The sequence below is a fragment of the Papio anubis genome, chromosome 18 (genome assembly GCF_008728515.1).
Source record: "Papio anubis isolate 15944 chromosome 18, Panubis1.0, whole genome shotgun sequence".
Taxonomy (NCBI): Eukaryota; Metazoa; Chordata; class Mammalia; order Primates; family Cercopithecidae; genus Papio; species Papio anubis.
In genome coordinates this window covers 72,349,484-72,367,477 of record NC_044993.1, presented here as the reverse complement: position 1 = coordinate 72,367,477, position 17,994 = coordinate 72,349,484, and the positions used below count along the sequence as shown (strand labels likewise).

Here is a 17,994-nt window from a genome sequence, read left to right as displayed (position 1 = left end):
CCGACACGAAAACGAGGACTTCACTTTATTACAAAAAGAAACGTTGGACCATGTTGGGCTGGGCACCAGGACAGTGTCCTGGCACGTTTCCAGGCGAGCCGCGCAGGCTCCTGGAGCAGCTCCTCGGGCAAGAAGCCCTGTACGCCAGGGATTGGAGAGGCCCGCGCCACCCTCGATGCAACGTCCTGACAGGTGGATGTTCCAAGCGCTGCGGGGTGGGGCCAGAAGCCCGGCTACCTGGGCCCTGGAGGAGGCTGGGGTGTCAGAGCCTCTGCGACGCGCACTTGCCGGGCTACTCATACAGCCAGTGCCCGGCGCTGTCCTCCCAGCACAGGAGCTCGTCTGCGCGGAACCAGAGCGCGATCTCGCGGCGGGCACTCTCCACCGAGTCGCTGCCGTGAATCAAGTTCCTGAACGGAAGAGGCGCGCGTGAGCGCGGGAAGGAGAGCTCCGGCACGGGTCCCACGAGGGCCGAATTGGGGGAGGCCGGACGGGGCTGGGCCCGTTCCCGGGGCGAGCCTTACTTGCCAACCTCGATGCAGAAATCCCCGCGGATGGTGCCGGGCGGGGCGTCGGCCGGGTTCGTGGCCCCGATGAGCGCCCGCGAGGTGCGCACCACGTCCAGCCCCTGCCATACCTGTGCGGGGGACGGGGGCGGTATCACGCAGGGGTGGGGTCCCGGGGCCGTCCGCCCGCTTCCCGGGCACTCACCATGGCCACCACCGGCCCGGAGGCCATGTACTTGACCAGGCGGCCGTAGAACGGGCGTTCACGCAGCTCGGCGTAGTGCTCGCGCAGCAGCTCCTCGGAGGCCTGCGGAAGGGTCAGGCCGCCTGCGCCCGCCCCCCGGCACCCAGGCGTCCCCAGGTCCCCCCCCTTCCCCCTACACCGCGCCCCCGCTCGCTCACCGCGCCCCGCGCCCCCACCTGCACCAGCTTCAGCGCCACCAACTTGAAGCCCTTCCTCTCGAAGCGCCGCACGATCTCGCCCACCAGCCGCCGCTGCACGCCGTCCGGCTTCACGGCCAGGAAGGTGCGCTCGTGTGCGCCGGTGCAAGCTGCGGGGCAGGCGGGGACGTGGCGTCAGACCGGCCCAGCACCGGCCGCCCACCCCCCGCCCGCGCCGCTCCGCTCACCGGCGGGGAAGAGGTTGGCGAAGATAGTCAGCACCAGGCAGATCATGATGGCGGTGCGGGCGCGGGCTCCGCGGGGCGGGGCGGTGGCGCCCGGGGCGGGGCCTGCGCTTAAAGAGACCTGGTCCCGGCGCGGCGGCCTCCGCGGACGCACGCAGGGAGGCTGCTTCACTTGCACCCCGGAACCCAGCAGCCGTGGGGGGCCAGAGGGCAGCTGCAGAGGCCAAGTCTCCTCCAGTGGCTCGGACACTAACTGTATCCCCCACAACCCGCCCAGGTGGTTCCACCCACGCGGCGCCCTGCTCCGCACCGCCCGAGCCCCCGCCCCCCGGCCGGGGCCAAGACCACAACGTCAGCCCTTCTCTCCCCGGTCCTAAAGACAGCGCGCAGACACCGCAACCCGGGGTACTTCTTTTGTCTTTATTCCCTTTCATAGCTTCTGCCGGGATCCAGGCAAAGAGAGCACTAATGGGGGAAGGGGAGCTAGCGCTTCCCGCTTTCCCCAGCGTGAGTCTGCGGAGTTGGTGTGGGGGCAGCAGGGCCAGAGGAAAAACATAGGTGGCGATTTGCCCCAGCCCTCCCCACTAAAATGCAGATCCTCAGAAAACGTCGCGGAAGGTGACCTCCCAGCTCCGAGGGGCAGACTCGGGTGTAACGCGAAGACGGTTTCTTTCATCAACAAGATCCCTGCTGCCTCACAGCCCCTCAGGCCACCCGCTGGTTCTGGCATTCTAGACGGGGGTGCCCTTGGCCCTTCCTTTGTCCTCCTGTTTTGCAGGGTAGTCCCAGGGTTCCATGCGTGTCCTCTGCACATTCAGCATGGGCTCCTCGGTGCTCGTGTCTCCATTTTTCTGTCGTTCTGCGAGAATCATGGCCCGGAGGAGCGGCGGGTACGGCACGGAGGCCAGGCTGTCCTCCGGCGCCGGCGTGAACGCGGTGAAGGCCTCCTCCTCGTGCTTGGGCACCAGCCGCCAGTCATGGTACATGACGTGTTCGATCTCCCGCGCCTCGCTCTCCGTCTTCCCTGATGAAGGAAAAGAGGCGTGCTGCACACACATTTGCTGTGCCGTCGGTGGTCGGCATCGAACTGCCGGGCACCCGCTCTCCACCAGCTCTCCCGAGCCTTACCTTTGAAGGTCAGGATGCCCCAGGCCTTCCCGTGGTCCAAGTTCTGCAAAACCAGAGGGAAGCGAGGTCAGCTCGCAAGGCTCTGGGCCCCCGAGATCAGGAGGTGGGAGCCTCAGACCCGCAAACCTGCAGGGAGGAGGGGAGGCGGGGAGACCAGGCGGCTGCAGGGGCGGGGTGCGGACGGGGTGCACGCACCTGCGCCGTGTAATCGGGCTGCACCCGCGTGAGGCGCCAGTAGCACGGCTCATCGTGCTGCCACAGCCAGGACTTGCGCGTGACCAGGCGGCCCAGGCCGAAGAGCGGGAGGCGGCCGAGCAGCTGGAAGAGGCGGCTCTCGCGGCGCACGTCGGCCCAGGCCCGGACCGGCAGTCGGCGTCCAGAGAACGGCCGCGTCAGGGTCTCGTAGTCCACAGCGTACAGCTGCGAGTCGCGTGGCCTGTTCAGTTTCTCCCGCAGGGCGCGCACGCGGCGGGCCAGCTCCGCAATCAGCCGCGGACGCACCTTCTTCCGCGCCATGGCGGATCCGCGTCCTCAGCGCTGCGGCCGGAAGCCGCCGGAAGAGGCCGGTGTCCCAGGCTAAAGTGTTCGGGCGCGGCCGGAAGCGAAAAAGAAGTCGGTCCGGCCATGGCGCGGGTTGGACCCGGGAGGGCGGGGGTCTCTCGCCAGGGCCAGGGCCGGGGCCGGGGCCGGGGACGGGGCGGGAGCGGTCAGCGGCGACCTCCAACCTGGGAGATCTCAGACTCCGACGCTGAGGGCCCCTCCGGCTCGGAGGCCGCCCCGAGAGCCCGGGACCCAGCAGGGGAGCGCAGGGCGGCTGCCGAGGCGTTGCGGCTGCTACGGCCGGAGCAGGTCCTGAAGCGCCTGGCGGTGTGCGTGGACCCAGGTGCGGCGGAGGGCACGGGCGACGCTCGGGGTAGGAAAGGCCTTTCTCCGCCAGGCGGCGCCCTCCGTCCGACGGGGCGGGGCGCGCGCGCCGAGGTTCCCGGGGCCGGGCGCGCTTCCCAGTCGGGGGTTTGTGCCGAATGCAGACTGCCGGGTCCGCGCCCCCGCCCAGGTAGGGCGCTCGCGAGGGTGGAGGGAAGCAGTGACCGCGCTCCTCTCCCCTGGTCCCAGCCATCCTGGAAGACGCTGGTGCCGACGTCCTGATGGAGGCCCTGGAGGCCCTGGGTTGCGAGTGCCGCATCGAGCCCCAGCGCCCGGCCCGCAGCCTGTGGTGGACCCGAGCGAGTCCCGACCCCTGCCCCCGCAGCGTGAGTGCTCGCGGGTTCCCGAGGGCCAGCCCGGAGTTGGCTGTTTTGCTTCCATGATTTCAGTCCTGGAGCTGTCCCTGAGGCAGCTGCCCTGGGCGGTGCGCGTCTCGCGGATGGTAAACCACGGATGGAGAACGGAAAGTGGGGGTGCCCAAGCCGTTCTGCTGGTAAAGAGCCGAGCTGGCTGGATAAGATTCCGGCCGGAGTCAGGCTGTGGTCAGGATTCCTGCCGGCCCCAGAGACCTGACCTGGGCTTCTGTAGAGCAGTCCTGTCAGGTCCTGGGCTTGGTTGGCTGGGGCCACGGACCGCGTTGCTGCTAGACTGCCCAGGCAGGGCCCCTGGGGCACCCGGGGTTGAGACAGGCAGCAGCGCGTCTCCATGTCCCCACAGCTGCCTCCTGAAGTGTGGGCTGCAGATGAACAGGAATTCCTGCTGCTGCTGGACCCCGAGGAGTTTCTGCAGGGCGTCGCCACACTGACCCAGGTGCTCGGGTGGTGGCAGTAGTCCGTCTCCAGTTAGGACGGGTGGGTTCCCAGCCGGGAGGCGCCTGCGCTGCCGGTCCCTGCCCTTGTAGACGGGGCTGGAGGGGGCATGGGGCAGGCCAGGATTCCTCTCTGATCCGAAACCGTAGAGGTTTCTAGGGATGGAGAAAGCTCCTGGGCACCTGTGGAGGCTACAGCTGCTCCTAGAGGGTCCTGAGAAGTGCCAGGAGGCCGGGGTCTGGGCAGCAGGCTGCAGGCGGGCTGTGTTCGTCCTCTGACAGCGGACAGCCCGGCCCCTGCCTGCAAGGAGCAGTGCTCAGGTGCTGTTGAACCAGGCAGCAATAGGCCAGACCCCCTGCCAGGTCCCTGTGTCCAAGGATGAGTCTCTCAAGCCCCTGCTTTGTGCTAGGTTAAAGCTAGGCTGGAATACAGAGGTGGACCGGGATGAGGGGCTCAGTGGAACTGAGATGTGCCCAGGCAGCCACTCCAGGGGTCTCCTTAGCCGCCTTGGCATCGTGGGAGGCACAGAGCTGGTTTTCTCAGAAGGGGTAACAGAACAGGCTCGTCTGGGCACCACTGGCTCTTTCTCAGGCTTGCTGTTCTGCAAACCAGCTGTGGCCTGGTGGCCCATGGCCCTGAGCCGCAGCCTCCTGTGAACAACTGTGCCACACGTTCTCATCTTCAGATCTCTGGCCCAACTCGCTGGGTGCCCTGGATCTCCCCTGAGACCACCGCGCGGTCCCACCTGGCTGTCATCGGGCTGGATGCCTACCTGTGGTACCGCTCACTCTCATGCCCACAGCAGGAGTGGCTGGGATGGGGGTTCAGGGGAGGTGGGCCCACTTCTGGGGTTGCTGTGGCATAGCTGTTCCCCTTCCCCAGGTGGGCTCTGGCAGAGGCCACGCTCGGGCAGGGCAGGCCCCATGGGGAACAGGGAGGAATGGTCACCTCTGTTCAGGTCTCGCCAGCACACTGCCCCGGGGACACAGCAGCCGGAAAGCCCGAAGGTGGCCGGTGCCGAGGTGGCCATCGGCTGGCCACAGGTGGAAGAGGTGAGGGCCTGTCTGAGCTGGGTGAGTCAGGTGGCCTGGGTCCCGGTGATTGGGCTGCTGGCTGGGTTTGGTTCCCAGCGTGGCACATGGGGCAGCTATCAGCTGTGTCCCGCAGAGCCTTCCTCTGGCTCGTGCCCACCAGCTTGCCTCCTCCCCAGGCCCTGGTGCTCCTGCAGCTCTGGGCAAACCTGGACGTGCTACTGGTGGCCTCGTGGCAGGAGCTGAGTCAGCACGTGTGCGCCATCACCAAGGCTCTCGCCCAGTGTCCCCTCAAGTGCGTGACACCTGGATTGAAGGGGGCAGGGGGCAGGATCACCTCAAGGTGGTGGCGGTGCCTCCCCGGCCTCTGGGGAGCTGCTCAGCTGAGGTTCTAAAAGGCTTCTCCCTGTCCTTCCCTGTCCCCAGGCAATACCGGGAATCCCAGGCCTTTTCCTTCTGCACAGCAGGGCGCTGGGCAGCTGGCGAGCCGGTGGCAAGAGACGGCACAGGGCTGCGGGGGGCCTGGCGGAGGCAGATCAGGCAGTTTAGTCGAGTCAGCCCAGCCGTGGCCGATGCGGTGGTCACAGCCTTCCCCTCCCCTCGCCTTCTGCAGCAGGTGGGCCCCTCCCTCCTCGAACCCCTCCAGGTGGAGAGGCCCAGTCCCCAGGCACCCTCTCATACCTCTGTCTGCCCCTAGGCACTCGAGGCCTGCAGCACGGAGCAGGAGCGCATGGGCCTCCTGGCTGACCTCCCCGTGCTGCCCAGTGAAGGCGGGCGTCCCCGCAGGGTGGGGCCTGACCTCTCCCGCCGCATCTGCCTCTTCCTGACCACGGCCAACCCCGACCTCCTGCTGGACCTGGGCTCCTGACCACACATGGGACCACCAGGACAGCATGCAGCCTTGGGGACAGACCAGATACCCTGGCGCAGTGGGGGAGGACCCCAGCCATACGTGGGTTGGGTTCTCAGCCTCTGGCTGAGCAGGTCTGACCTCGGGGAGGGTGGGTGGTTGCAGGGGAAGTTTTAGGTAGCTGGGATGAGAAGAGGGGCTTCTGGCTGGCAGATGGCTGGTGGTTCCTGTGCTGAGTCCTGGACACACGGGCCACAGGGGAGCTCAGCAGCAGGGCTGTGTGCCCCCCTACACACACACACACACTTGGCAGGGGCCAGAAGGCAGCACCAGGGCCCCACTGCCACCTGGAGGCTTGGGGTGTGGCACCCTCAGCCAGCAGCAGTAGGGGACTCCTGAGGATGTTGGGGGCAGTGAAACCTGGGAGAAGGCCCAGGATGCTCGCAAGCCTGGCCTCTGCATGGATGTGTTTCAGCTCACGCCACGTGGGTGCTAGACATCAACTCTACATTTATTGCAGTCACTTAAGTCTACGATGGCGGGGCAGCCGCCGACAGCATGCAGAGCAAGTTAGGAAAATCCAAGTCCCTGTGGGAAGAGCAACGGCGGGCTCCAGCCAGGCCCTCCTCACAGCCTCCCACCAGACCTGGGGCTCAGGGCAGCTGCTTCCCCACCCAGCACAGCAGCAGAGGGTCCCTAGAGCCTCCACAGAAAGGACTGTCCCAGCCTCAGGAGGCAAGAGATGGCTCCCTCCGGACGGGCCTCATCCAACTCCGCCCTGGAGTGTAGCTGGAAGGAAGGGACAGGAAACGGCTGTCCCAGCCCAAGAAGACAGTTTCCACTGGGAAGTTAGGTCCGACGGCAGCGCTTCCTCTGGCAGGGCCGGGGCTCGCGACTGCTGGGGTGGGCCGAGGTCGCTGCCTGGGGATCAGACACTGGGGCCTTGCGGCGGCTGCAACTCATGCTCAGGACCCAGCCCAGCTTGTTGTGTAGCACCTGCTTGAGGCCTGGCGGCAGGGGCAGGCCCTCCAGCGTGTCCCCCGAGTCTGGCCGCAGCTGGCGCAGGCGGTGGCAGCAGAGGTACTGGAGGGACGTGGCGCTGGCGCAGGAGCGGGTAACCTTCATGCTGCTCCGGGCAGCCGTGGAGCACACCATCGGGTAGAACCTCTTGTTCTGCAGCTTGGTGGCTGCCACGCCTGGAAGGGAGGAGCCTAGCCTGAACCCCAGGCCGGGAAGGGGACAGCTACCGAGCACAGCCCCTCAGACCACATGCTACAGTCACCTAGGTGGGCAGGTGACACAGCTGAGGCAAGGCAGAGGGTGCACGTGCTGGCCCTGCCACTCCAGCCTGGCCTCGCTGTCCCAGCCCCTGGGACCCTGGGGCCTCAGGCTTCTGGGAGGAACCCTTTCAGGAAACCTCAGTGTCCGCTGGGCTGGGGTGGGGTGGCCACCTCCCTCAGGGTGACAGCTGAGAGGAGCTCAAGTCCTGTGGCGGCCTCACCTATGCACTTCCTGTTCTTGAAGAAGGTGAGCGTGCCGTGCCAGGTGTCCAGGTGCACACCGATGATGGAGCCCTGGCCGAACCGCGACGAGAAGCTGGTCTTGTCGCCCTTGTGGTGGAGGAGGCCTGGGGGCAGCCAGGGTTGGAGTGAGCCCAGGAGCTCCAGGCTCGGGCCCGCCCCACCCTGGGCCTCACGCACCCGTGTAGGAGAGGCCCCAGCTGTCCTCATCCCTGCCTAGCAGGCTGCAGAACGTGTGGCGGTATTTGTCCAAGTCCACATCCGATGTCCCGATGCCCACCATCTAGGAACAGGGGACGGGCAGAGGGCACTCTGCGCCACTGGGGCCAGGCCCCCCAGAAGCACCCTGGACCAGAGCAACTTACCATGTCGGTGCCGTAGACGGGCGAGGTCATCTTGATCTCCCAGAAGTGCTGGCCCTCCCCCAGCTCCTTGGTGCCCCGGATGGCCGCTGTGCCACAGCTGTACTCCATGTGGAAGCTGACCTTGCGGTTGTCACAGCTCAGCAGGGTGGCTGACGACTTATTCAAGTCATCCCAGACCCAGTCGAAATCTGTAACAGAGGCCCAAGCTGGGGCAGCCCTGAGAGCTCCATGGGGCTCTGCCCTGCCCACCCCTAGGCCCGCCCGCAGTGCAGTCCCAGCAGGGGCCGGACCCCATCTCACACTCGTCTTCCTCTCCACATCGACAGTCCTTGCCCCGGTGGGCCGAGTGCAGGTTGCTACAGAAGGAGGCCTCGCTCTGCCCGGCACAGTCACAGAAGGACTCACCGGTCACAGGCACCGCACTGGGGATGGATGGCGGCAGTGCAGAGTACTCGGGGTCGGAGTCCGAGTCGCTGTGCTGGGAGAGAAGGGCCGGCTGTTCCTGTCGCCCGCTCTTGCCCTCTCACCCCTGCCCTCTGCCAGCCCAGCCTGAGTCTCTTCCTCCCCTTCCCTGAGCCACCCAGGGAAGGATGGGGGTCCAGGCCTCCAGGGACTTCACAGGACCCCGAGTGCACGGCCCAGGCTCCTTCCCAACAGGCTCCAGCTCTGCCCCATTCTGCACGACCAGGAGGCCCTGGAGGCCCAGCCACTGAGCAACAGCCAAGGCCGCCTGGCCTCCCAATGGTTTCTAGATGGTGGATGAGCCCTGGCCTGCCCTACCTGCCCAGAGCTGAGACGGTGTGGACACCTTCCCTGCTCCGCCAGCCCTGCAGGGGCCCCAGGCAAGGCCACCACCCCCGCACCAGGCCCAGCTGCAACCACCTGGCCTCAGGGCAGTCCCCACCACACTGTGGCCCAATGACCTTCCTGTTACCTGAGCAGACCCTGCCTCACCACAGGGTCCCATTGCCCAGTGCCCACTACAGGCCCCACCCCTCCTGGTGCCAGCTTCAGCGGTCACCTGAGGCTTCTCCAGCCCCTTCATCCCTGTTCTGTTTTTCTTCTTTTGCTTCACTGAAGTTCTCCTTGGTCCTGATTCTTGGCCTCCTCCCACTGAAATGTGAGCTCCTTGTGGGAGGCAGGGCCCCTCCCAGCCTCCTCCCTGTCACAGGCTTTGTGGGTGCAACCCAGGGCCTGAATGGACCAGGGGGTCAGCAGGGAGAGTGCTAAGTGACCAGGGGGGCCCTGTGGCAGAAGCCTTGGGACAGTGAGGGTACAGGTTGGGGGCTGGTCCAGGAGAAACCACAGGGGACCATGACATGGGCACCACCAGCTTCCAGGTGAACGTGGACCTATCCAAAGCCACCTTCAGGGCAGGACGCTGTCGTCTCTGGAGGGGACGGCCCCACCCAACAGACAAGGCAGGCCCAGAGGACTCTACCCCACTGCCTAGAAGTGGGGGTCCCCAAAGCCAGGGTAGACCCACTGAGTCAGAAGCCAGGGCACAGAACTGAGCACTTGTGCGGCAGGTCCAGGGCTGGGCTCCCTGGAGAAGGAGACAGACGGAACGCCACTGCCTACCTCCTGCCCACAACGGATTGCAGGCCCATTTGGTGACAGGACAAGCAGCCCCTGTGTGTCGGACACTGCCTGGCCCGTAGGCACGCCTGCATCCCACAGCCACGAGCCTGTGAGGCTCAGGCCATGTGACCTGCAGGAGCTGGAGGCGGGCGGGAAGGCAGGTCAGCGCCTCTCCCTGGCTGGAGCAGGGAGCTCCAGGAGACCCTAGGACAGCCCCCACCCAGTGGGGAAGACCTGCTTCCCAATTTGCCCCCAAGGCCTAGTGGGCCCACCGGGCTCAGGGAGGCCTCACTCGGAGGGGAGCCCAGCCCCTCCCAGGACGCCTGGCTGAGTCTGAACAACTGCGCAGGGGAGCTGTGACAGCAGAGAGCAGCAGCCCCGGAAGGACACGGCCCATGGTGACAGAGGACAAGCAGCATGCGTGTGTCAGACACTGGCCTGTGGACACGCCCGCATCCCACAGCCATGACCCTGCGAGGCCAGGACAGACTGCTCCAGGGCACATGACCTGTGGCAGCTAGAAGTGGGGCAGGAAGGCACAGCCACACTCCTGGTCCAAGGGAGATATCAGGAAACTGACTGGGAATCACCCCCCACAGGAACCCCCACCCCTCCCAGCCTCACTGCACCCCATCAGGCCAGGCAGCTGCCCTCAGGGTCTGCTAAGGCAGAGGTCAGGGGCCATGGGTACAGGTAGATCTGCCTGCAAAGCCCACAGGCACATCAGATCACCTGGGCTATTCTGAACACCTTCAGGTTCCTGGGCCTCCCTAAGCAGGTGCAGGAATTTTTACCTTCAAGTACCAGGGTTTTGTTTTGGTTTAACACACACGTATGTGAACAAAGAGCATGTGTTTGCACTGGCAGAAGCGTCCAGTAGGACACGTAGCAAGTTAACGATGACCACCTCCAGAAATGGACTGGGTAAACCAAAGAATTTTTTTGTTTTGTTTTGTTTTCGAGTCAGGGTCTAGCTGTGTCACCCAGGCTGGAATGCAGTGGTGTGATCACAGCTCACTACGGCCTTGACCTCCCTGGCTCAAGCAATCCTCCCACCTCAGCCTCCTAAATAGTTTGGGACTATAGGCATGTGCCACTACACCTGGCAAATATTTAAATTTTTTGTAGAGACAGTTTCACCATGTTGCCCAGGCAGGTCTCAAATTCCTGGGCTCAAGTGATCCTCCAGCTTCAGCCTCCCAAAGTGCTAGGATTTATGGGTGTGAGCGACAGTGCCCAGCCCCAGAGTGGAGGATTTCTGTTGAATGAACCAAAAACAATTGCCAACCTCGCCATAGACCATGGATTTCAGAGGAGAAAGCACAGTGAAGAATGCAGTGTGTTCTGAGGTCCCGTCACCCAAGGCTGTGTGTGTCCTTTGCCAAATTAAAGAGTCCCACAGAATGTGGTGTACCCAGCAGACAGGCCCAGGGTTGGCCTGGTCCTCTGGCCTCAGAAGCATCTTCCCCTCCGATTGATTCCCCGTTCAGGTAATGCCTGCCTGCCTGCCTAGGGCATCTCCACACCTTAGCCCAGCCATGTCCGCCTGGCCCCCTGGGACCTACCTGCCCATCAGAGTCGTAGCCCCAGTTAGTGGAGCCTGCTAGAGCCACAGCCCGGGCATCTGCGTCTCGGCGGGCTGCACTCAGGACGAAGTGCCAGGCCCTGCTGCTCCGGGGGCGTCTGGCCATGGTGGAAAGAATCTAGAAGAAAACACAGGCTCTGGGCAAAGGAAGACTCACAGCGCTCCCAGCCCTGAGCTTCCAGGCTGGGCCACGGACCCACTCAAAGTGGGGACTGCAGGGGCCGCGCCGGTGCCCAGCCAGGGCTCCAGAACGCTTCAGGAGCCCGTACCTCACTCCAGGATCTGAGCAGCTCAATAAAACCTAGGGAGATCCTGTGAAACGCCACCCAGACACCCATGCCTCTGGAATGCGAATCCCAGCCCAGTCTCCTGCTCCACCTCACGAACCTGCCGCCCCGCCTGCCTGTCCCGCAGGCACTTCAAACCTCCACTCGCTCCTCCTCCGTCGTCCAGTTTGACAAATGGCATCTCCGGCCTCTCAGTTCCTCATGCCAGAAGCATGGTGGTCACCCCTCCCTGACACCTTCCCCTCATGTCCGGCCCGACCCCCGCACCCGCCTGCATCCTCCTCCCGCCACCATCTCCCGGGCCACACGGCTCAGCTCGCTACCGCCAGGGCTCCTCGTGAAACAAATCTTAAAACCTGCTCAGCGCTGGCCGCTGTTCCGGCATAAAATGCAAAAGGCTGCGAGGGCCAGGTCTGCGCTTCCCAGGCCACCTACCTGGCCCCTCCCTCGCCAGCTCCGGGGTCCCCGCCCCGCTCCCCGTGGGTTCCGCCTCGCCTTCCAGGGCCGACCCCTGCGCCGGGCTCGCGGCTGCCAACGCCCGCTGGGCCCCGGGCGGGGTTTCAGGGAGGCCGGGGAGGATCGCGGCGCCCGGACCGCCGAACCCTGTCCAGCCCCAGGCGAGCGCGGGTGCAGCCGGAGCCGCCCGGCCTGGCTGTCCCCTCCCGCGGGCGCGCGGGTTCCGGAGTCGGCAGCGCCTGGGAAGCCTTTCTCGGGCGCGGCCCTCAGGAGAGGAACAAAAGCGGTGCCCTGGCCGCGCTGCTACCGCCGCGCCCGCAAGGTCAGCGCGCCCGCCCCGAGCCCGGGACCGCGGCCCGCGACCCGCCGCTCACCTGCAGCCCCCGCAGCGCGCTCCTCTGGCCCGGCCCTGACCCACTTTCCGCCCGGGCGCGAGACGTAAACAATCCCCGCCCCCTGCACCCATTGGCTCCGGCGGCGAGGGGCGGGCACACCTGTCTCGGAGCTTCGAGCGGGGGGGCGGGAGTCGGGAGACAAAGCTATTGCCGAGAGGTTTCGGGAACTGTCAATCGTGATCCAACGTTCCTATTGGCCAGTCCCCAAGCGATGGGCGACAAAGCCCGCGCGCCCATTGGACCCGGGGGGGGAGGCGGTCGCGCAGGCCGCGTTGACACGAAAGCAGGTCCGTGCCTGCGTCGTCATCTGCGCCGGAATCTGCGGCACCGGCGAGGGAGCGCCTCCTGCGATCTGATTGGCTGAGACAGCAGCACTAGGCCTATCAAGAGGAGCCAGGGGTGGGCACGCACTGCCCATTGGCTGGAAGGCCCTTCGCTCCATCTGGGAGGCTGACGGCCAGCGGGCGGAAGCGCAGGGCAGCCGCGAGCTCCTGGCGGCGGCGGGATGGAGGCGGCGGCCGGTGAGTGGCGGGCCAGGGAGCGGAGCCGGGACGGGGCCTTGCCTGGGGCCCCGCCGCGCCCTATCCCGGGGCGACCTCGCTGCGTCGCGCGTCTCCAGTGCGACCATCACCGGCCGGCATGGCTGGGCCGGGCCAGAGGCCGCGGCGCGGGCGTTTTCTAAACACGGTCGTTTTCCGCGTGCCGCGGATTCGATGCGGAAGGTCCGTGACCTCGGAGGGCCTGAGTCGTGGATCTGGGGGAGGTTTTAAAGGAAACTTTGTGGAGCACCGCGTTGTAGGCGGGCGCGGTGGCGCCTGTGGGCCCCGCTACGCTGGAGGTCGCGAGGTCGCGGCCGCGGTCGCAGCTGCACCGCAGCCCGGGCAGGAGCGAGACCGTGTCTTTAAATAGGTCACACGCGCGTAGTCATGAAAGTAAGACGGACGCCGGCGTCCCCTGCTTTTAGTTACTTGTGGAAGTGGCGCTCCAAGTTCAGAAAAGTGAAAGTTGCGCGGGACGGAATTCACACCCGTGCGGACGATGCGTTCGCCAGGTCAGCGCCGCGGGCCCTCCTGAGCAGTGGGAGCCGCATTTCTCTTCCAAGAGACCTCGAGTCCGGTACCCAAAAGAAAACAGTCCTCGGACAGCGCGGTCTTGTAGCGCAACTGACACATTAGAAGTCCAGGGCTGGAGTCGTATTTCAGGGGAGAAGCCTGGAAAAGCCCGTCCTTATTATCAGGACGGATTTATTACAAAGTAAGGATATTACTGAGATTGGTGGAAGCTTTTTTTGTTTGTTTTTTGAGACAGGGTCTTACTGTCGCTAAGGCTGGAGTGCAGTGGCGCGATCATAACTCACTGCAGCCTTGACCTCCGGGGCTCAAGCGACCCTCCCACCTCAGCCTCCTGAGTACCTGGGACCACAGGCTGCACCACCCCGCCTGGCTCATTTTTTACTGTGTAGACACGGGGTCTTAATGCGTTGTTGAGAGTGGTCTGGAACTCCTGGGCTGAAGGGATCCTTCCACTTTGGCCTCTCAGAGTGCTGGGATGACAGGCGTGAGCCACTGCACCTAGTCCAAGCTTTTATTTTTTTTGTTGTGGGGAGACGGAGACTCGCTCTGTTACCCAGGCTGGACACAATCTCGATGACGGCTCACTGCAAGCTCCGCCTCCCAGGTTCAAGCAATTCTCCTGCCTCAACCTCCCAGGGAGCTGGGATAACAGGCACGCGCCACCCTGCCTGGCTAATCTTTTTGTATTTTTAGTAGAGACAGGGTTTCGCCATGTTGGCCAGGATGGTCTCAATCTCCTGACCTCGTGATCCCCCTGCCTCAGCATCCCAAAGTGCTGGGATTACAGACGTGAGCCACCGCGCCCGGCCCCAAGCTTTCTTTAAGTGGGGAAAATATGCACATAAAAATTCAGAAGGCCTAGATTGGGCAAGGAGATGGCGCTCAGCCTCCGTCCTGTGCTTCCAGCACAGCCGCGCCTCCCGGCAGCCTCATGCTGACTGTGCTTTGCTGAGAACGGGCTTAGGAGCTGCCTCAGTTTGCTGAGAAGTGAAACGTTCTTGGGGGAACCTTCAGGGTTGTTGTCCTGGTTCCCTGACACTAGTCCCTGCGTTCACCATGGTGCTCAGCCCAACCCACCAGACAGGCACAGGTGCAGGGAGTGCCGTGCAGGGAGTGCCGTAGTGTTAGAGGGACCCCCCCGGGTCTGGGGCTGCAGGGGACCTGCCTGGAGGTCTTTACATCAGGGCGAAGCCGGGCAGGGGCCGCCTCTGGGTCTGGCGATTCACCACTGCCCCGCTCAGAATGTGGGTGCAGGAGGTGGTGGGTGACCCCATGTGTGGGCACAGTGGGCACCAGGAGCCCTGACCTTCTCTGTCGTGTCTCTCACCAGAGCCTGGAAACCTGGCCGGCATCAGGCACATCATCCTGGTCCTCTCAGGAAAAGGGGGCGTTGGGAAAAGCACCATCTCCACGGAGCTGGCCCTGGCCCTGCGCCATGCGGGCAAGAAGGTGAGCGCCCTGCCCCTCACTGGGCGGAGCCCCAGGCAGCCACCTGCATCCCGGCAGAGGCCTGGCGGTGCCCCTGGCCTAGGCTATGCCCCTCCTTGCAGGTGGGGATCCTGGACGTGGACCTGTGTGGCCCCAGCATCCCCCGCATGTTTGGGGCACAGGGCAGGGCCGTGCACCAGTGTGACCGCGGCTGGGCACCCGTCTTCCTGGACCGGGAGCAGAGCATCTCGCTCATGTCCGTGGGCTTCCTGCTGGAGAAGCCGGACGAGGCCGTGGTGTGGAGAGGCCCCAAGAAGAATGGTAACGGCCGGGCGGCCTGTCCGCTGTCCTGATCGAAGGTGTTAGCGTCGGCGCCGGCCTCTCCCGTGGAAATGCCCCCCTCCAGCAGCCAGGCCTGTGCCTGGGACCTGCACAGGACACCCGCGACCAGGCCCAGGGCTCTGGCTGGGGGTGTCTCGAGTTGGGTCTGTGCTGCCACACAGCTGACCCCCATTCCCGGTCAGAGGGAGCGGGGTCTGCTGAGACCCTGGCCACGGCATGCAGGGACCTGGGGCCCCCGTGGGGCAGGTCGTCGGGCAGAGCTGAGGGGGTTCTGGTGCCTCTGGAGCAGGTGGCATTAGATGCCCCCAAAGGCAGGGAGAGGCTGGTGGGAGTGAGGCACAGAATCTGGGTGCACCAGGGGGCATCCACCACGGAGAATCTGAGTGCTCCCATGTGTGGCGACAGACCCCTGGAGGGTCCTGGCCCCGTGTTCTCATTTGGGGCCGTGGGGAGTCGGGGGGGGGGGCTCTGCGGGCAGGGGCTGGATGCTGGAGAAAGGGACGCTGTAGACGGCCCTGGCCCCATCTTTGCACTCCTGGTCAGGGCCTGGCCGGCTCCTGCGTCGCTCCAGGGCCTCCCGAGAGCCTGTGATGGAAGCTGGTGGCAAGTGACACGTGATGGACTGCAGCTCCTCGGCCTGACCTGGCTGGTTCTTAGTGGCACAGGGCCACGTGTGCAGACCTGCCCTGCCCTGACCGCCCCGTCTGTCCCGTCTTTGCAGCGCTGATAAAGCAGTTTGTGTCCGACGTGGCCTGGGGGGAGCTGGACTACCTGGTGGTGGACACGCCCCCGGGGACCTCCGATGAGCACATGGCTACCATAGAAGCCCTGCGCCCCTACCAACCCCTGGGGGCCCTCGTGGTCACCACACCCCAGGTACCGCTGCGGCACCTTCCCAAGTCCCTGTGGGCTGCTTCCCAGCGGGCTGGGCGGGTCTCCCTGCCTGTACGCCTGGCCGAGCCCAGCAGACCGCAGCCTTGGCTCCCGCCCCTCAGGCGGTGTCCGTGGGGGACGTGAGGCGCGAGCTGACCTTCTGCAGGAAGACGGGCGTGCGGGTGATGGGAGTCGTGGAGAACATGAGCGGCTTCACCTGCCCACACTGCACAGTGAGTCCCGGGGGTTGCAGGGGGACCGAGGCAGCGCCTGACCGGTGGGGGTGGCAGGCAGGCCGAGGCGGGGGCCTTGGGTGGCGCTGGGCTCACTGCCATCTCCTAGGAGTGCACCAGCGTCTTCTCCAGGGGCGGCGGGGAGGAGCTGGCCCGGCTCGCCGGGGTGCCCTTCTTAGGTGAGTGTTCCAAGCTGGTGCTGGGGTCCCGGCCTCCCATTCTGTCTCTGTCCTGGGTGGGTTTGACCTCCGTGCCCCCGGGGCCCGAGGGAGAGGAGGGGATGGGAGCTGTTTCTTCCCCTCTCAGGCCACACGCCGCACCACTGCGACCTGTGGCTCATCCACCCGCGCCCTTCTCAAGGCCCTCTACAGGCACGGGTGGTTCGGGTGCGTCCGCTTTTGGCCAGCTGAGCCCATGCTGGGAGCGGGAGGTGCAGACACAGCGCCACCACCTCCACTGTGCCCTGCAGGCTCTGTGCCCCTGGACCCCGAGCTCATGAGGAGCCTGGAGGAGGGCCACGACTTCATCCGGGAGTTCCCCGGGAGCCCCACCTTCGCCGCACTCACCTCCATAGCACGGAAGATTCTGGATGCGACGCCCACATACCTCCCCTGACTAAGGCCGCCTCGAAGCTGCCTTCCAGAGCCACCGAGGGCTCTGCTCCAGCCTCTCGGAGAACCAGAGAGGGCTCGGTTCCCGGGCCCTGCAGGGGCAGGCCCAGGCGGCGTCAACGGGAGAGTGGCTCCCTGACCAGCCCTGCCCCAGGGATGTATCAGGCACCAGCAGCTCTGCCTAGTTGGCCTGTGGCTCAGAGGACAGCTCGGGCCCTGGTGCTGTGGCCTGGGTGCCCTGCAGCTGTGAGACGGGGGCGGCTTGGGCTCTCCTCCCTTCTACGTTTCCCACCTGTGCCCCTGGCAGCTGCGTGTCCACATGATTGGCAGAGCGCAGGACTTCAGTCCTCAGGTGACCCCGGGCCGCCAGCACCCTGGGGTCACAGTCATCTGCGTGAAGCTGGGGGAGCGCTCCCTAAGGGGGCGAACTGACCTCAGGCCTGTCTTGTAACTGTAGAGGAGCCTACCATTAAACGTGTCCGCTGCTGTGATGACGAGTTTGACATTTCTAGAGTCTTCTGTCCTTCGGGGTCAGATAGCACCTGCTTCTATAAGTGCCTGGCCTGGGCTGGGCCGGGCCGGCAGGTTCGTCAGCTTCGTTGTCAACAAGCCCCTGGGTCCAGGTGCTGGTGCGTTCGCATCAAATGTGGGAATTTGGGGAGATGTTGTGATAAACCTGAGAGCCGGGCGCTTTGCTATGGAAGAATGGCCTCCCTGGGACACTGCGGGACCCCTCCTGGGACTGAGACCAGAAGTCGGGTTGAGAAGGATCCCAGGGGCCTCCTGCACCTCTTCCCAGTGAGACCCGGAAGGAGAGCCGTTCCCAAAGGAAGAGCTCAGCCTTCAGCAGAGGAGGACCCTGGAGGTGGGGGTTGGGAACCAACCCGGGCAGTCCCTGGGCGGGTGGGAGGTTGCCAGGCGCACCTGGGCCAACAATGCCAGTGCCCTGAGGGGGCAGAGAAGACCGACGCCGGGGGCATCTGCAGGGGGTGCAGCTTCCCACGCTAGACTGACGGCCTGCCTGGGGCTCACTCCCCACCCCACCTCAGCCTCACCCTGGCTGCCTGGACCACGCCCCTCGGGACACTGCCTGGTCCTCAGGGCGATGCCTCGAAGAGGAGGGGTGATACGCAGAGCTCCCGGGGATTTGAGTTGGTGTCATCATTCCTGGGGGACGTCCTGCAGGGAGCCCGAGGGGCAGCTGCAGGGACCAGGAAGACACACAGGTCGGGGGCAGTTGGCCAGGGCGGTGGCAGGGCAGGATCCGGACGGGGGCCCTGGGCGTGGCTGAGCCGGGCAGGACAGAGGCGAGGAGACCAAGGCGCGCCCCAGGCAACGCTGTCCCCCCGCCCCCGAGCCAGGTGGTTTCTT

The 17,994-nt window shown here is 65.3% G+C and overlaps 5 protein-coding genes across 12 annotated transcripts; 2 read left to right on the top strand and 3 right to left on the bottom strand.

Annotated features, from left to right (window-relative positions):
• Position 1: 1 nt before the first annotated feature.
• On the bottom strand, positions 2-1,381 carry NME3 (NME/NM23 nucleoside diphosphate kinase 3). 3 transcript variants are annotated; one of them, XM_003916348.3, is made up of 5 exons: positions 1,136-1,381; positions 927-1,057; positions 712-813; positions 525-637; positions 2-410 (listed from the first exon to the last, which is right to left on the bottom strand). In XM_003916348.3, the coding sequence occupies exons 1-5, from the start codon at positions 1,179-1,181 to the stop codon at positions 293-295; spliced, it is 510 nt and encodes a 169-aa protein (XP_003916397.1). In that variant the 5' UTR covers positions 1,182-1,381; the 3' UTR covers positions 2-292. The 3 variants fall into 3 exon arrangements, with proteins under 3 accessions (XP_003916397.1, XP_031514461.1, XP_009193949.1); XM_031658601.1 differs by having other exon boundaries at positions 909-1,057; positions 1,136-1,271; XM_009195685.3 differs by having other exon boundaries at positions 3-410; positions 533-637.
• A 150-nt stretch (positions 1,382-1,531) lies between these two features.
• On the bottom strand, positions 1,532-2,833 carry MRPS34 (mitochondrial ribosomal protein S34). The gene is made up of 3 exons (XM_003916349.5): positions 2,456-2,833; positions 2,261-2,303; positions 1,532-2,156 (listed from the first exon to the last, which is right to left on the bottom strand). The coding sequence occupies exons 1-3, from the start codon at positions 2,774-2,776 to the stop codon at positions 1,864-1,866; spliced, it is 657 nt and encodes a 218-aa protein (XP_003916398.1). The 5' UTR covers positions 2,777-2,833; the 3' UTR covers positions 1,532-1,863.
• A 28-nt stretch (positions 2,834-2,861) lies between these two features.
• EME2 (essential meiotic structure-specific endonuclease subunit 2) lies at positions 2,862-6,588 on the top strand. 2 transcript variants are annotated; one of them, XR_004179908.1, is made up of 8 exons: positions 2,862-3,143; positions 3,374-3,510; positions 3,902-3,994; positions 4,679-4,770; positions 4,876-5,045; positions 5,204-5,319; positions 5,451-5,640; positions 5,722-6,588. XR_004179908.1 is itself a non-coding variant. In XM_009195682.4 (8 exons), exons 1-8 carry the CDS (start codon positions 2,885-2,887, stop codon positions 5,890-5,892), a joined length of 1,152 nt encoding a protein of 383 aa, XP_009193946.2. In that variant the 5' UTR covers positions 2,862-2,884; the 3' UTR covers positions 5,893-6,588. The 2 variants fall into 2 exon arrangements, 1 of the variants encoding a protein (XP_009193946.2); XM_009195682.4 differs by having other exon boundaries at positions 4,952-5,045.
• On the bottom strand, positions 6,365-12,357 carry SPSB3 (splA/ryanodine receptor domain and SOCS box containing 3). Of its 3 annotated transcripts, none has more exons than XM_003916344.4 (7): positions 12,043-12,357; positions 10,906-11,043; positions 8,060-8,237; positions 7,760-7,947; positions 7,575-7,677; positions 7,376-7,501; positions 6,365-7,070 (listed from the first exon to the last, which is right to left on the bottom strand). In XM_003916344.4, exons 2-7 carry the CDS (start codon positions 11,029-11,031, stop codon positions 6,724-6,726), a joined length of 1,068 nt encoding a protein of 355 aa, XP_003916393.1. In that variant the 5' UTR covers positions 11,032-11,043; positions 12,043-12,357; the 3' UTR covers positions 6,365-6,723. The 3 variants fall into 3 exon arrangements, with proteins under 3 accessions (XP_003916393.1, XP_009193944.1, XP_009193943.1); XM_009195680.4 differs by having other exon boundaries at positions 8,781-11,043; positions 12,043-12,112; XM_009195679.4 differs by lacking the exon at positions 12,043-12,357 and adding an exon at positions 11,313-11,450.
• A 99-nt stretch (positions 12,358-12,456) lies between these two features.
• NUBP2 (nucleotide binding protein 2) lies at positions 12,457-17,120 on the top strand. 3 transcript variants are annotated; one of them, XM_003916345.3, is made up of 7 exons: positions 12,457-12,584; positions 14,467-14,585; positions 14,687-14,885; positions 15,628-15,782; positions 15,902-16,012; positions 16,122-16,191; positions 16,482-17,120. In XM_003916345.3, the coding sequence occupies exons 1-7, from the start codon at positions 12,569-12,571 to the stop codon at positions 16,625-16,627; spliced, it is 816 nt and encodes a 271-aa protein (XP_003916394.1). In that variant the 5' UTR covers positions 12,457-12,568; the 3' UTR covers positions 16,628-17,120. The 3 variants fall into 3 exon arrangements, with proteins under 3 accessions (XP_003916394.1, XP_031514459.1, XP_031514460.1); XM_031658600.1 differs by lacking the exon at positions 12,457-12,584 and adding an exon at positions 13,121-13,317; XM_031658599.1 differs by lacking the exon at positions 12,457-12,584 and adding an exon at positions 12,603-12,785 and having other exon boundaries at positions 14,467-14,885.
• The last annotated feature ends 874 nt before the right edge of the window (positions 17,121-17,994 follow it).